The sequence below is a fragment of the Gastrolobium bilobum genome, unplaced genomic scaffold (genome assembly GCF_033153095.1).
Source record: "Gastrolobium bilobum isolate Gb01-03AN ecotype WA unplaced genomic scaffold, APGP_CSIRO_Gbil_v1 utg8959, whole genome shotgun sequence".
Classification (NCBI taxonomy): Eukaryota; Viridiplantae; Streptophyta; class Magnoliopsida; order Fabales; family Fabaceae; genus Gastrolobium; species Gastrolobium bilobum.
The window spans coordinates 81107-96805 of record NW_026899316.1 but is presented as its reverse complement, the minus strand read 5'-3'; the positions used below and the strand labels follow the sequence as shown (position 1 = coordinate 96805).

At 34.1% G+C, this 15699-nt stretch overlaps 2 protein-coding genes across 2 annotated transcripts; one reads left to right on the top strand and one right to left on the bottom strand.

Annotated features, from left to right (window-relative positions):
* The first annotated feature begins 3664 nt into the window (after nt 1-3664).
* LOC133289521 (protein CUP-SHAPED COTYLEDON 3-like) lies at nt 3665-8678 on the top strand. The gene is made up of 3 exons (XM_061487495.1): nt 3665-3833; nt 6405-6670; nt 8253-8678. Exons 1-3 carry the CDS (start codon nt 3665-3667, stop codon nt 8676-8678), a joined length of 861 nt encoding a protein of 286 aa, XP_061343479.1.
* A 4440-nt stretch (nt 8679-13118) lies between these two features.
* On the bottom strand, nt 13119-15121 carry LOC133289456 (uncharacterized). Its single transcript, XM_061487388.1, has 8 exons — nt 15106-15121; nt 14814-15037; nt 14599-14711; nt 14382-14508; nt 13995-14273; nt 13791-13910; nt 13488-13695; nt 13119-13384 (listed from the first exon to the last, which is right to left on the bottom strand). The coding sequence occupies exons 1-8, from the start codon at nt 15119-15121 to the stop codon at nt 13119-13121; spliced, it is 1353 nt and encodes a 450-aa protein (XP_061343372.1).
* Nucleotides 15122-15699: the final 578 nt, after the last annotated feature.

Sequence of the window (15699 nt, the reverse complement as noted above, 5' to 3'; positions counted from 1 at the left end):
ACGACTAAACAACATAGAGGCCTCTTCATCTTGGTTGTCTCTTCAACACAACCTATACCTACTTTAATAATTGATGTTATTTGTAATTCCAATTCCTGTACCCGTAGCAATGATCATATACTTTGGCTTGAACTTTTACACATGGATATTTAGGAACCTGCATTTGTTGCATATGTGGACACAAATATTTCTTATCCATTGTTGATGACTATTCACGATACACTTAGCTCATTTTCCTTAAATAGAAATCAGATGTTCGAGCATCCATTCAACACTTTGTTACTTTCCATAAAAACCATTTTCAAATCGTAGTGATAATGGACCCGAATTTCTTATGCATGAATTTTTCAAAATCAAAGATATTCTTCATCAAACCACATGTGAAGAAACTCTTGAACAAAATGGTATAGTAGAAAGAAAACACCAACATCTCATGAATGTAACCCGTGCTATACTATTTTAGTCATAAGTTCCAAAATCATATTGGTGTTATGCCCTTGCTCATTCCACACACATCATATTGGTGTTATACCACATTCTTAGATTACCAAAGACCTTATGAAGTTTTATATTAGAAACCACCTTCTTTCACCCATTTCAAAACCTTCAGCTGTTTATCTTATGCTTCTACTTTACATTCTCATCGAACTAAATTTGCCCCGAGAGCACAAAAATGCATATTTCTTGGTTACCAATATGACACCAAATGACACATATTGCTTGAACTTTCTTCCAAAAGGTTATTCATATCCCAAAATGTCATATTCTATGATATGGTGTTTCCTTTTGCTGATACACATCCCTTACAATTAAACCTATCCTTCCTACCCCTTCACCCATTGCGTTTGATGATATATTCCCTCTTCTCATCATTCCTGCTTTATTGGTTCCCCCACCATCCCCTACAAACATACATTACACAACCTGATAACCTATGCCCCCCAACCTGATGCTCCTCATCCTGCTTTTCCCCTTCGAAGATCATCTCGTGTGAAAAGGCAACCAAGTTACCTTGTGGACTTCCACTCTCAATCTTCTTTAGGTACTCTCTATCCCTTCTCCTTTGTTTTATCATATGCTTCTTGTTCTCCTTTCCACATTCATTTTTGCCTTAATGTCACCACCATACTAAAACCAGAAACACATGTTGTAGCCTCCAAACTCCCTTGTTGGAAGCAAGCCATGGTAGTAGGGATAACTGCGTTGGAACTTAATCACACATAGGACTTAGTTGATCTCCTTCCTGACAAGCACACAATTGGATACAAGTAAGTTTATAAGGTGAAATATAATATTGATGGGACCGTTGAATGCTATAAAGTGAATTTGGTTGCCAAAGGATACACTTAATTGAAAGGGTAAATTATTTTGATACTTTTAGCCCCGTAGCCAAAATGACTACCATTCGGGTGCTCTTGTCCACTAGTGTTGCTAGAGATTGGATTATTGAGCAACTAGACGTGAATAATGCCTTTCTCCATGGAGATTTGAATGAAAAAGTCTTCATGGACTTGCCACCAGGTATTTAGTCTCCCCCAGGCAAAATGTGTCAGCTATGAAAGTCCCTTTACTGCCTAAAGCAAACCAGTAAGCAGTGGCATTCCAAGTTGTCAAATGTTCTACTTACTCTTGGTTATACTCAATCAATGGCTGACTACTCTATATTTGCAAGAAAGACATATGCTTCTTTCATCGTAATTCTTGTGTACGTTGATGAGGTTGTCTTAGCTGGGGATAATCAAGCAGAAATCCAGCGTGTTAAGGTTGGCTTAGATAACCAATTTCACATGACAGATTTAGGTCATTTGTGATATTTCCATGGGTTGGAGATCTCTCTTCCAAGACTGACATTGTTGTTAATCAAAGGAAGTATGCTTAGAAATTTTGTCAGATAGTGGTCTTTTGGGAGCTAAACTTTCTTCTACTCCCATGGTTCCATCTCTTCATTTTTCCCGCAGTCAAAGCAGTCCTCTCTCTGAAGCTGGTGCATCTTTATTTGTTGTCTCATTGGTTAGTTGTTGTACCTCACGACCATACATTTGTTTCTCAGTCCAACAACTTAGCCAATTTGTTAGTTCCCCTACCTCTGATCACTTGTCAGCAGCAACTTGCGTCCTTCGATATATAAAGGGCCCTCCTACAGTTTATTTATTTTTTCCAGCTTCCAATAACCTTCAGCTAAGTGGGTTCATTGATTCCGATTGGGCTTGTTGCCTGGATTCCAAAGATCAATTTTGGGGATATGTATTTTCTTGGTTCTTCATTAATCTCTTGGCGTTCTAAGAAGCAGCCTACTGTCTCGCGCTTTTCCAGTGAGGTAGAATATAAGGCTCTTGCATCCTTAACATTTAAGTTTCAATGGATCACTTATCTGCTTCATGATCTACATGTCTTTTGTCTAACAGCAGCTCATGTTTATTGTGACAACGTCTCAGCAATTTATCTTGCCAAAACCCCCCACTCTACATGAACGTTCAACGCATGTTAAGATAGACATTCATGTTACTTGAGAGAAGCTTCAAGCTGGTTTACTAAGATTTTTTCTAGTTGCCTCTTCTGACTAGTTAGCTGATCTTTTCACCAAGGCCCTTCATCCGGCTCAATTCTCTTCCATTATGCCAAGCTAAGACTTCGTGATATTCACTGTCCCGCTTGTGGGGGGTGTTGAAGGACAGTGATAATGTGGCAAGCACTAGTTGAATGTTCATGTGTAATTAATTAGTTCCACTAGTTACACATTAGTTATAAGCTTAATCACTTTATGTTAGATTTTCTGTTTGATAGCTTTCATAGCATGTGTTGATTTGCACTTTCCTACTGTTCTATATATAACTAATGTGTCTAAAACCAAAAAAAAAAATCACTCCCGATAAACCCGACTAGTGAGTGTCGGGTGGAGGTAATCGTAGCCTTACACTATTGCATAATTGCAAAGAAACTGTTTCTAGTAACATGATAAATTAAATTTGTGAGAAAAATAAAACACGACTTATTTATTTTTACTAATCATCGCTAGCTATGTATGGGTTCTCTACTAGGGCCTCAGAATAAAGAGGTGGCAAAATTGGCAATGAGTCGGGATGGATCGAGATAAGTTGGGAAGAATCGACCCATTTTGCCACTCTCTCCATCCGAATGTATGATCTGCCATACAAAAATTTACTGTGCATAACTTTCGAATTAGTTACCGTTATATTATAAATTCTTTTATGAGGGAAGATAATGGAGGAACGATACTTTTGAATAATAAAATAAAAGGGGCGTTTTGGAGGGTTTCTCTCATAGTCGTATAACTGTTTAATGTTTTGCCCTTATTTGTCAGAAGATTTCTTGTAACTTTGGTTTTTCTTGAAACTTCCAACTATAACTAACCACTTTACACAAGCATGCCCCTGATGGAATTTAGTAGTAAGAAATTCTAAATGGCAAAGTCTCTAATATCTTCCTAACTATTCACACACATATATATAGATGTGGTTCCAACCTTTCTTCCTCTGTACCTCAATATTTCAAATACCCAGATAGAGTAACCTCTCCAAGCTTCAATTACATACATTAATATCCACAATCCTCTACATAATATTCTTTAGATTCCCCTCTTTCTCTTTTCAACTGTTTCACTTCTTCAATCTCATATCATTCCCTTCAAATTAACAACAAAATCATGGGTCTTAGAGACATCGGTGCTTCGCTGCCTCCAGGGTTTCGGTTTTATCCGAGTGATGAAGAGTTGGTATGTCATTATCTTCACAAAAAGATCACAAATGAGGAAGTTCTGAAGGATACCTTGGTGGAAATTGACTTGCACATATGCGAACCATGGCAGCTTCCAGGTATATATATATATATGTGTGTGTATATATTATGGGAATTATCTTCCTTGCTTGATCTCGTTTAATTTTAATTTGTTTCAGAAATTTCTGAAAAATCTACATATTATGTCCTTGCATGATAACTTCCATTATTTTTTGTACAATATTGAGATTATCATCCTTTGTTTGCCGTTTCTTGTTTTCCTTTTGTTCGTTTCTCTGCTAAAAGAAATAGAATATTCACATGGGTTATCACACATCCACAAAAAAGATAAAGTCCATGTTGTGGTTTTATAAAACTGCTCAGACGACAATACGGAGAACTAAGCACACTTGTTTGATCAAGAAGAGAGAGAGAGAGAGAAAAAACTGAGAATACGAGAAAATAAAAGGGATAGGTATGTAAGAGGAGGGGGTTGTTACATGTACGATAGTGCATTCAGTTCATCAATGATTAAGGTAATGCCAACTTCTTTATGAATACTCAGCGTCCCTATCGATAAAAAAACATCAAGTTCTTTGTATAAAAAATTAATTCGTACAAATACACAACTTGGTATATTTGCCAGTATAATTGTTTTTGTCTTTTGTGTATAATTTTTTTTCCCTACAAACACAACCGAACAACTTTTTTCTGTTTGATAATATATATTATGGGTAAACAACTTCTCCTTTCAATGGAGAAGTTTTTTTGTTGCAGCAATCACACAGCAAAGCATTGAAATGTGTGATTTGTTTTTTGTTTTGTCTTTTTTCAATACAATCAATGGGTCCCACCAAAAATCTCTCTCAGCTGCAAAAAAGAAGTTCTTCTGTCAAATGAGAAGTTGTTTCCCCATATATTATATATATAAATGGAGATGGAAACGATGTTTTTTGAGCTCTATCGCCTACACAGAGTCTCTAATCTGTCTTTTTTCTTTACTCGATCCATTCTCTTCCTTGTTCCTACCATCTTCTTCTTTTAATTAAAACAGTCTCAAAAAGCATTCTATTTCTGTGGACAATATTTGTTCTTTTGCAGTAAAATACGCAAGTGCGAATAAGACTGCGAAGAGTTACTTTAATTTACTTTGATTTTCAGAAAAAATATTTGTTATTTTAAATAACATAATTTTATATCATTTTAAATGAAACAATCGTGTTTTCATATATGTTTGATGGTTTTTTTTATCTTTTCTCTCCTCCACAATACTCTCTTTCTTCCTCCTCCTAATATTGTGAAAGAGAAAAAATATAAAAAATAATTAAATATATACTAAAACACAATCGTTTCAACACAAAGTTATGCTTTTTAAAATGACAAATAATTTTGCCATTATATATATATATATATATAAATATTTGTTCTGTCACACAAGACAAATTTATATCTAACAATATGAGGTATTTTGAAAATTTTATTTCTCTCCTAGGACATGAATTTTCTCAAAATACGCTTTATTTTTTTCTTAAATTTCAAAATAAGGTGGTTGGGAACATAAATTTTTTAGTTGTGTCAACATATATATCAACAAATATAATAATATAAAAAACTTTACAATTTATACTACCTATACGAATCAAATCCAAACTATATGCACAGATACACATGCACCTTAATTACAGTAGTAGTATAGTCTTCATTTCATATACTACATAATTTTCACTTAGTCTAAATTTCACTTAATTTTCAAGAGATGCCTTATTTTTAGAACTATCATATTTTTATTTAGAGTATGCATTGCAAATAACTGGATCTGTTTGCTACTAATTCTGTGAGTGATCATTAGGTTTCCACCTCGCCATAAAACAATGAAAGCGACCGATCCCTTTTAACACAATAGAGGACCCTGTCTGGCAGCTATAGAGAGGCTGAAGCATAAATGATTCATGCATAGATTACGTTTTCCCTTTATTTATTTATTATTTTCTTTTGGTTAAAGTGTCCCTTTAATTTTACGCTTACGTTGCTAACTATTAATTATTATAACGAAGTTGACAAAGTAATGCGTTTTCACCAAGCAACCAACAAACACAGTATTATGTATACACTGACACAAACATACGTGTATATTCGCCTCAGTCACCTTTCGTGGCATGACTCGCTATCTAGATGATTTTGACTCGTTAGCATTCATATTATGTATAAATGTGTAATTAGAAATTATATATATGTTCCCTCAAGAAATATAAGAAAAGCTAAACTTTTATACATGAAAGGACATACGTTATCTTTCTAGAGTTGATTAATTAGTCCTAAATTCAGGCACAAAACATCATGAAAGCTGTGAAAGGAGGTAAGAAAAGAGAGAGGAAAAAAAAGCTACGCAATTACATATATAGCAAATATTTTGAAACTTCCAACCACTATATGTTGGGGTAATTTGATGTCATCTTTGTCAGGTGGGATTGGAAGCTTGAAATTTACATGTCATTAATGAACTAGCTGACATGTGATATTGATTCCACACATGACCTAACTGTTACTATTTCTTTGAATTAAACAATTATTTTCACATATACTATTATATTACCTTAGTCATGTGTTGTCTATTTGCTATAAAAAAAAAACTGACATATATCACGTGTTCATGCATGCGCATTGTAAAGAGGTGGCTAAGCTCAATGCAAACGAATGGTACTTCTTCAGCTTTCGGGACCGCAAATATGCTACTGGATTTAGAGCCAACCGGGCCACCTCATCTGGATATTGGAAAGCAACAGGGAAGGATCGTACGGTGCTTGATCCGATGACGCAGGAGGTTGTAGGAATGAGGAAGACATTGGTGTTCTATAGGAACAGAGCTCCAAATGGCATCAAAACAGGATGGATCATGCATGAGTTCCGCTTGGAGACCCCACACATGCCTCCCAAGGTTAGTTTCCACTTTCCTTTGGCTAGCTTTTGTATGGGCTTTTTTTGGCTAAAGCAACTTTGATTGATTATTTTATCATTGGTAGATTATCCAAGTTTAATTTCAATAATAGTATAATTTGCACAAATTTAAATTTGTAACATGAATTTTTTTTTAATAAACGAACACTAAACACCACTTAGATATATGTTAAATTTTTAAATAATACTTGTATAAAATTATATACACGAGTAGGGATATAAATTAATCAAATTTTTACTTATAAGTTTATGGGTGTTGTTTTTCTCCTGTTGTAGTTTCTCCTGTTGTAGGAGAAAACAACATCCTCCCACAGACTCATCAAATGTTGCACAATTTTATTATTATTATTTTATTCTTTTTAGCTTGGATCCTACAAATTTATGTTTGTGCAGGAATGGGGTTTGTTTTTGCTGTTATAGGAGAAACAAATACCCTTAAGTTTATAGATAAATTTATATTATATTATTTATTTTAAATAAAGTAGAATAATAATAAATAATACAAACAATATTATTTGGTTATTTTTTTCCAATTTTGAATAGACCTGAAGGACTGGTAGATTTAACTAGGTTAATAGTTCATCCATAATTAAAAAATAATTATTTTTTATTATAAATAAACCAGATCAAACCTATAATTTAACATCCATTAGGTAAATCGGTCGGGTTAGATTCAAGATATTTTACATAGGTATGACTTATCTAAACCAAAGTTTAGACTTGATTAACCAATTTACACTCTTGTGTATGAGATATGACTTAATGAAAAATATTTTTTTATATTACATAATAGAAATAATGGCTAAAACTACAATTTGTACTAAAATTAGGTCCCATGGCCATTGATTTTATAATTTGTAGTCAAATTAATACTCTCATGTTGCAAATATTTGATTAGAAATCGTAAGATGTAGCCACAAGCAGTATGAGTCACAACTTTTTTTATGTATTAAAAAAATATTTCATTAAGTCGAGTTTCATAAGATTTTATATAAATAATATTGAAATATCGAACTCATGTATAAGTCATGTTTGATGTCTACAATATATTTTTTTAAAATATATAAAGTCATGGGGTGATATTTGTGACCTTATACAAATCACACTATTTCAAGAAATAAATTTTGACAAGACAGAATTTAGCCATATATATATCATTAGAGATTATGGTATAGTAGAGGATGTATATCTTAACAAGCCTTGTTTCTGAAAGTTGAAGACTAAACAAGTTGGCATAGATTCTCCCTAAAAAGATATAACGGATTTTTCAATCTCTTTTTTCGATGTGTACATTGGATTTGGATCTTATCGGCTTTAGCATATAGAGAGTAGAGAGAGAGAGAGAGAGAGAAAAAGTACATGATGAGGGTTGTCCCGATTTAATTCCTTACTTTGTCACAAATGAATTGTCGCCAGCGAAAAAATAAAATGATTCGTTAGGGGAAAAGAAAAAGTTGCCTTTGCCGTGTAGTTTTGACGTGAGGATAAAGTTTCTTTTAGGCTAATTTTCAGGTTCACATTAATTTTTGCTTATATTAGGTCAAACTTTTTGTTGATTACAGGAGGACTGGGTGTTGTGCAGAGTCTTCAACAAAAGCAAAGAAGATAATAGTTCCAAACTCAGTTCACAACTCATGTATGATACCACAACTCCATCCCTAACTTTGGTTTCATCATCTCCATCCAACCAAACCATGCCTGGTGGGTATAACAGACATGCCTCTTTCTCTTCCTTGATGGCAACCCATCATCATCATCTTCATCATCATTTAAACCCGAACCAAAACAGTTCTTCAATGAATCTCCTTCAGTTTTCTCGGGAAACAAACACCAACAGTAGCACTGTTACTCAAATTAGTTCCAGATGTGATGATGGATATGACTTCTTATGGGACATGGATAATAGCCTAGAAGATGGCGTGGCCTCAAACTTGGACGCAATAAGATTCGAGGTTGATAATAATAATAATAATATGGTCTTGTTATAAAGATGCATTGTTAATGTCATGTGTACATACACATATGTATGTATGGTTCATATATCGTAAATTGTCAAAATTCGTTGATTTAGGATGTATTTATGGTGTTTGGCTTCCAGGGGGCATGTCACATGCTGGATTGGGATTAGTTGTTCGAAAGGATGTGTGGTAATGTTAATTGTTGATAGGGTAATAGTGTGGTCAATTAGGCTGTTTCGTAATTATTTTTTACTTCTTTTATTATTTTGGGGGTAGGGCATTAATAATCCTTTTGTGTACAATTTGTCGATTTTTAATAGCATTGTTTATATTTTGTTTTACTAGCTTCATTAATTTCTCTTGTTGTAGTGAATATGTGCACGGAGTAGCGCTAATTAATGATTAAACATTTTACAACCTCCACTTTGAGGTTATGTTCTCATAGTAGTAACTAAGTAGAAAGTTCATCACCAAGCACATGAATCAACTGGTAGGTTGTTCCACCTTAATTAGTGGTCTCGAATTTGAGTCCTTAATATCGCATTTGTGTTAAAATTTGATAATGAGAACTTAGCTGCCTATGAGCCCTACCCGGGTCAAATAATCATACTAGTCGACTAATCATTAAACTGATGAATAATATCCAAAAATATGTAGGAGTTTCATGAGAGAAACTATTTGAGAGGAATAACATCAATAATGGAAATGATTAATCACGTACTTAAGAAATATATGATAAGAACTAAAAAAATGTTAGATTGAGAGAAACGGGCGAAAAGAAAAGGAAAAAGAAGATATGACCACTTAACTACTCAACTTTGATTAGGAAACTTTCCTCTTAAAAATTAGTACGCCATTTGGGGTAATACATATAGGAGGTCAATTTTAAGAGGTTAGAAGTTTATAAATTCATGTCAGGAGTATCACTGAATCAGAGAATTAAAAGAAAAAAAAAATTAGTAGAATAGCATTCTCTATAGACAAGCAGATTATAGGTAGTCGAATTGTTTTTGTCAAACAAAATTAGAAACTAAGCAGAAATGTATTGGAAGCATGTGAGATTTCAAAATGTTGATGCATCTAATGCATGAAGCTGAGTCTTGATTTTTAATACCTCTCCTCTCACTTTCAATAGGAATCTTCCGTCTACTATTCATATTTTAAAAGACATGGACTAGATGCCTAATCAGATCTTGCGTAACTTAGGGTGAATTTATTTTTGAAAAATGTTGTTAATATACTATTTTTTAATAAACTTTTTTTATCATCGGATAAAATTTAATGCTTAGTTTACTAATAAAGAGTATATTCAAGTTATTAAGTGAAATTAACATAAAATTTTACATAATAATACAAAAAAAAAATTGTTAAGAAAATATCAAAGAATATGTGCAAGGGTCTATATTTGATCAGCATTTAGTCAAGTGCATTCATGCATGCAATACTAAGAGAAAAAGACACGGGATTGGACATAACTCTAGGACGAGATTGAATATATATATATAAAAAAAAAAAAAAAAAAGGGAGGCACACTACTTACAGAGCTTATGAGATCTTGATTTGTCTCTCCTATTTTGCTTTTTTTATTATTATTTTCTATAGGTAGAAACTTTAATTAATGAATGAACCCCTACTCATACGATGCTTTAATTATTTCTAAGGCATTTCACTGTGTTAGTTATTTGTCGGCACACTTGTAAACGCTGAAATGTGCCGCTTGAGCAAATTATGAGCTCCAATAAAAAGAGATTCTTTCAGTCCACATCTTAGTTGCTTTTGCTTTTATTAATTTGCTTTTAATTTCTCTTTTCTGTTACCATTTTCTTATTCCAAACACTCATTTTTTAATGTTAGGCAATTGATAGCTACTCCTTCACCCTTCTAGCTAGCTTTCAGTTGATAAACGCTCTAAAAAAGGAAAGCGACATAAACAATTGAGGCTGCGGTCCATAATTGAGACTATTGAAACTTATTAAGATAAACAATAATTTATTTAAACTATGATGATTTTTTCAATATTTGTGGAAGATAAAAGTTTAATTAATTATAAAAATAAACAACCAAAATCTTATAACACATTGAAAATGATATTCCATGAGGTTCACTAATCAAACACAAGTTAGTGAAGAGGTAAGCAAGCCATGCAAGAAATATTAGTTAGATTGGTTCATCACTAGTTGACATTGAACTCGCGAGAAAAAAAAAATGGAGTTGCAGAGACAAGACACCTAATAGTAATAGGTATGAAGATAGTTTCTCTCGCTGGCATTGTTATACCACAACAGCATGCAATAATAAAATAGGCAACTTCTTGGGTTTGCCGTTATGTATGAAGGATTTGTTTAATAATCAAAGAATATAAATTCACACTTAAGGGTTGTTTAATTTAGTTTAAAATACTATCGTAGAGCATTTGAAAATTTTCATAATATGTTATCAAAAAAAAAAAAAAAAATTTCATAATATCGGTATAAGATTAATGAAACACTTACACTATTTGGCTAGATAAAGAGTAAAAACACCATCTTTATCGGCCCATATTATTATGTAATAGTCCATCACAAATAATACATATATCTACTATTAAAAAATGTTATTTTTCCATGAAAATTTTTTGTCGAAAATAAAAATTTTCGACGGAATTATTGAAGGAAATGAAGCCATCGAATATTTCTTCGTAGGTAACAATTTTTTCGACTGAATAATTTTTGTGAAAAGTTTCGACGAAAAATAAATGAAATTCCGTCAAAAATCAAAAATTAAAAACTAAAAAAAAATACATTTCTTCATTTTTAATCGGTTGAAGGTAGAAACAGTGGTGGTCGACGAAGGTTGATGGTAGAGGAAGAAACTTGTCCAACCAGTGTGGAGAAGGAATCGGAATTTTTGCCCTTTTCGAAGCTCCACCCAAGTATCGTTTATGGGTTTGGAAAAAATGACTTGATGAGTTTTAAAAAAATCCTACTGAGAAGTATACCTTGGTATTTGTAACACCCTGTATATATCTGGTAATGTTATCATACTATCATATTAAGCAGCGCTTAATTAAAAATGTAGAATATCTTTTTCTTTTCGATTATGAAGTCATTAACATTACCAACTTGCTTATTAAACAATTAATAAAACATCGTCTGTATGCAATTGCAATAAAACAGCTAAATGAAATACCTCATTAATTAAAATAACATAATGTATGGCTCTAGTCACGGAACTACAACACGTAGACCGGACCAACTAACAGTTTATACAACTCAACTCAAAAGTACTAACAGCATAGTGACATGGACAACCCCATGCTCACCCAAATAAGGCAACAAAGCCCAACATCAGTCTCAACTTAAAACATAAAGAGCAGAAAACATAAACAGCATCCAGTCCAGTCATGCTAGCAAATAAGCAGTAAGATCATAATCAGCTAAGCTCTGGCCTCCTGCCGCCAGAGGCATCAGTCACCATACTACCTGAACCTGAAATAAGCATTCCCCAAACGTGGGGTGAGATCTCTAAACAAGAAATCTCAGTAAGACAAGGGGTCTTCAAGGATCTTCCACCTCAAGCTCACTTACATGTGCAATATAAGTTTAAAAGTAGTTCATCAATATCATTTCTAAAACAGTGCAATGCAGCAGATACTCATGTCATGTGTGTCAATACTATTCTACTGGTAAGAGAAATGCAGGAATAAGTATACGTCTATTACCCACAATTAGTGCAAGACGCCACTTGCATTCACCCCGGATCACCATATCGCACTACTAGAAAATTCACAATCAGCAAGGGAAAAATTCCCTTGCAAAACAGCCAAATTCCCTTGCAAAAACTGTCTGCGACGGAATTTGCGAGGGAATACCGTCCCTCGCTAAAACCCTCGTCGCAAATAGATTTGCAAGGAAAATTTGTCATATGAAAATTCCCTCGCAAATTGCTACGGAAAAGTTCCCTTGCAAAAAAGTAAATTTCCCTCGCAAATAACAGACCTATCTACAGTGTCTTTCCGTCGCAGATTGCGACGGAAATGTCGAGTATAATTTCCCTTGCAATTTTCCGTAGCAGAATTTGCAAGGGGTGTATTAAATTTCCGTTGCAAAATTTGCAAGGGAACATTTTGATTTTCCCTCGCAAAATGCTACGAATTTTGCAAGGGAACATTTTGATTTTGCAAGGGAATTTTAAAAATTTCCGCCACAAATTCTGGAATTAAAATAAAAAAAATGTATTAAACTTTTCTTAATTTTCCTGTAAACAACAAGGATTCCAAATGAACATAAATACATAAATAGCAACAGAAATCCAAAAAAATACTGGATAAATAATTAAATTAAAATTAAATAGTATATCAACAAAAGTGAACAACAACAACCATCAAATCTACAACTAAAATGTCTCTAAAGTTCTAAACAAAATAAAACATACAAAAAATATCTGATATATCTCTGAAGTCCTTAAAGAAGTAAAACATACAAACAACAACTAGTGTGCCTCTAAAGTCCTAGCAAAGTCATCATCATCATCAGGGTCATCATCCGGCGTCGGTCCCTTCGACTTGTTGCAGTTGGCTTCCTTGTCCTGCATTAAAAGTCGGAGTTGTTCCTGCATTTGTTTCATAATGTCAGCTTGTTGCTTCATAAAGTCCGCTTGCTGAGTTAGCTGCTCTGTCGTAGCATGCAATTGCTCCTTCGTAGCATGCAATTGCTCCTGCATCTGGGAGTGGGACACCCTCATCCTTTTAAGCTCATCTGCAAATACATTATTATAAAACAGTAAGTTAAATGTTTAAAATAAAACATTAATAGAATAGAGATTGAAAATATAATAAAATTAACTATGCATTGAGTTTACCGGCAGAAACACTGTCAATCTGGGTAGAGGGCCGCTTACTAGGCTTTAGTCGGCTAGCATATCCTCCCAGCCCGACCACCCTTCCTTTCTTGTTGAATCCACCTGCAGCTGTAACCAACATGTTCCCATTATCGGAATAGGAGGAGCTGGATTGATCGTCTGTCGCCACCTGTGCGGACATCTCCTCTTCAAGTTTTTGATAATTTTCCTGCAAGTAAAGAAAAATCAGCACACATATGGACATGTAAAACATGACATAAACCATCATAGAAAAAACAAACGTCAAATAATAAATGATCAAACCGTTATTAGCTTCACTTTGGAGCCTAACCACCGCCTTTGACCAGCTTCAGGCTGCTGGGAATGAGTTTGCTCGAAGGTAGCCCAATCAACCTTTTCAGGCGGCACTTCTCCAGAAGCCTCCTGGAAATACCAATGAAAATCATTAATTCATTAGTTACAAGTACGAATTGTTGAATACCGAACTAGAAAACTTTTTATACTTACTATCCTTTGTCGATGCTTGCTGATTGGAATCGACCCTCCAGCATATGTGGGTGTGTCCTGCTTGGCCCTATTTTCCTTATTTTGAGTAGATCTCTTTTGAAACTTAGGACAATTTTTCCATTTTTCTTTCAATTGGATTTTTAATGCTTCACTACACCATGCATTTTTGCCCTTGTCATGTCTTACTTTATCCATTTTATTTGCAAACATTGTGGTGGCTTTGTGATGCCAAGCTCTTGCCAGGTTATGGCGATCCTCGGGCAACCACCTATAATGACTCTGTAAATTGCCAATTTTTTCGATTAGCGCACAAATTGGTCACAAATGTGTAGTTAGTATACATTTTTGTAATAAAACATTAGCATTAACGAGATATACATAACTTACCAGAAATTCATCCATCCAACCATCTCGAGTTTGTTTAGGAACGTCTCCCCAGGTGCTCCATACATGTTTAAAATTACGGAATATTTGATTATCAATGTATTTCATGATCTCATCATAAGGTTCGAACCTGACAATATTAATTCAATTTATTTGATTATAACGATTGAGCAATGCTAGAAGCCACATTAGTACATCATTAGTAACAATTACAACTTACTCTGTGGTGCCTAAAGGACGAACCCATATACGTTTAGTCTGTGGATCACACCTCCCCCACTCTGGCTGAAGTGCCGAAGCAGCATCTCCTACCTCGCTTGCAGGGGATGCAACCTGCAAAAGGGAAAAAATGTTAAGCATTAAAAAAGTTAGTAGAGAGATGCTTAAAAGAAACTATAATATATATCTAAATCACAAAATGATGGTTTACTTAACCTGCTGTGTCGGCCCCATCGGGTCAGTGGGAGTGTGAGGAAGTCCTGCACTTCCCATAACAGAGTCGGTGGTAGATGGTGATGATCCTATCCGAAGTGGAGGGAGGGATGAAGAAGCTGTATGACCTCTACCAGAGGGGGTAGATGATGTTGTCCTACCTCCTCTGCCACCACGGCCTGTAACTCGACCTCTACCGACATTACCATCACTACCAGTACGCCCATCTGTGAAAACTTATAAACATAATGCAAAAATATATATAAATATAATAAGTATGCAATACGACATCTACCGCTATGACCATCCATTTGTCACTAATGGATGCATACACCATACAGAGATCCTAAAAGATAAAAAATATAAAACATAATCGTATAACACATATAACATGTGGCTTGTGAATAAAAATTATTTATTTAGTACAACAGATAAGCTTAAAGAAAGAATAACTGAAATCAATCGGATGATTCCTGTTCTTTGAATTCTTCTTGCCCACCTTCCTCTGGACTCTCATAATCATCGAATTCAGGCTCACTATCTGAAGAAATCTTAAAACTTAGCAAATGACTATGAAATTTCTAAATTTAAAAATTTCGCCAACTTTTTTTTGGTAAACATAGGATTGCCAAAATCTAAAATTATATATGTGTGTGTGAGGTTAATATTATTCATATTGTACAAGATAATTTTATCACGTATACTGATTTGAAAATATGGGGTTATATGAAGAGAAAATAGAAATTAACAATATATTCATGTGTTTTCTATTTATGTTTCCTTCTCACCATATAAAGCAGTGTTTTAAAACTTATATGCACATCGACCCCTCCGACCCCCAAAACCCGGCCGGGTTTCGGTAAAATGCTACTCACGCACATTCAAAGTG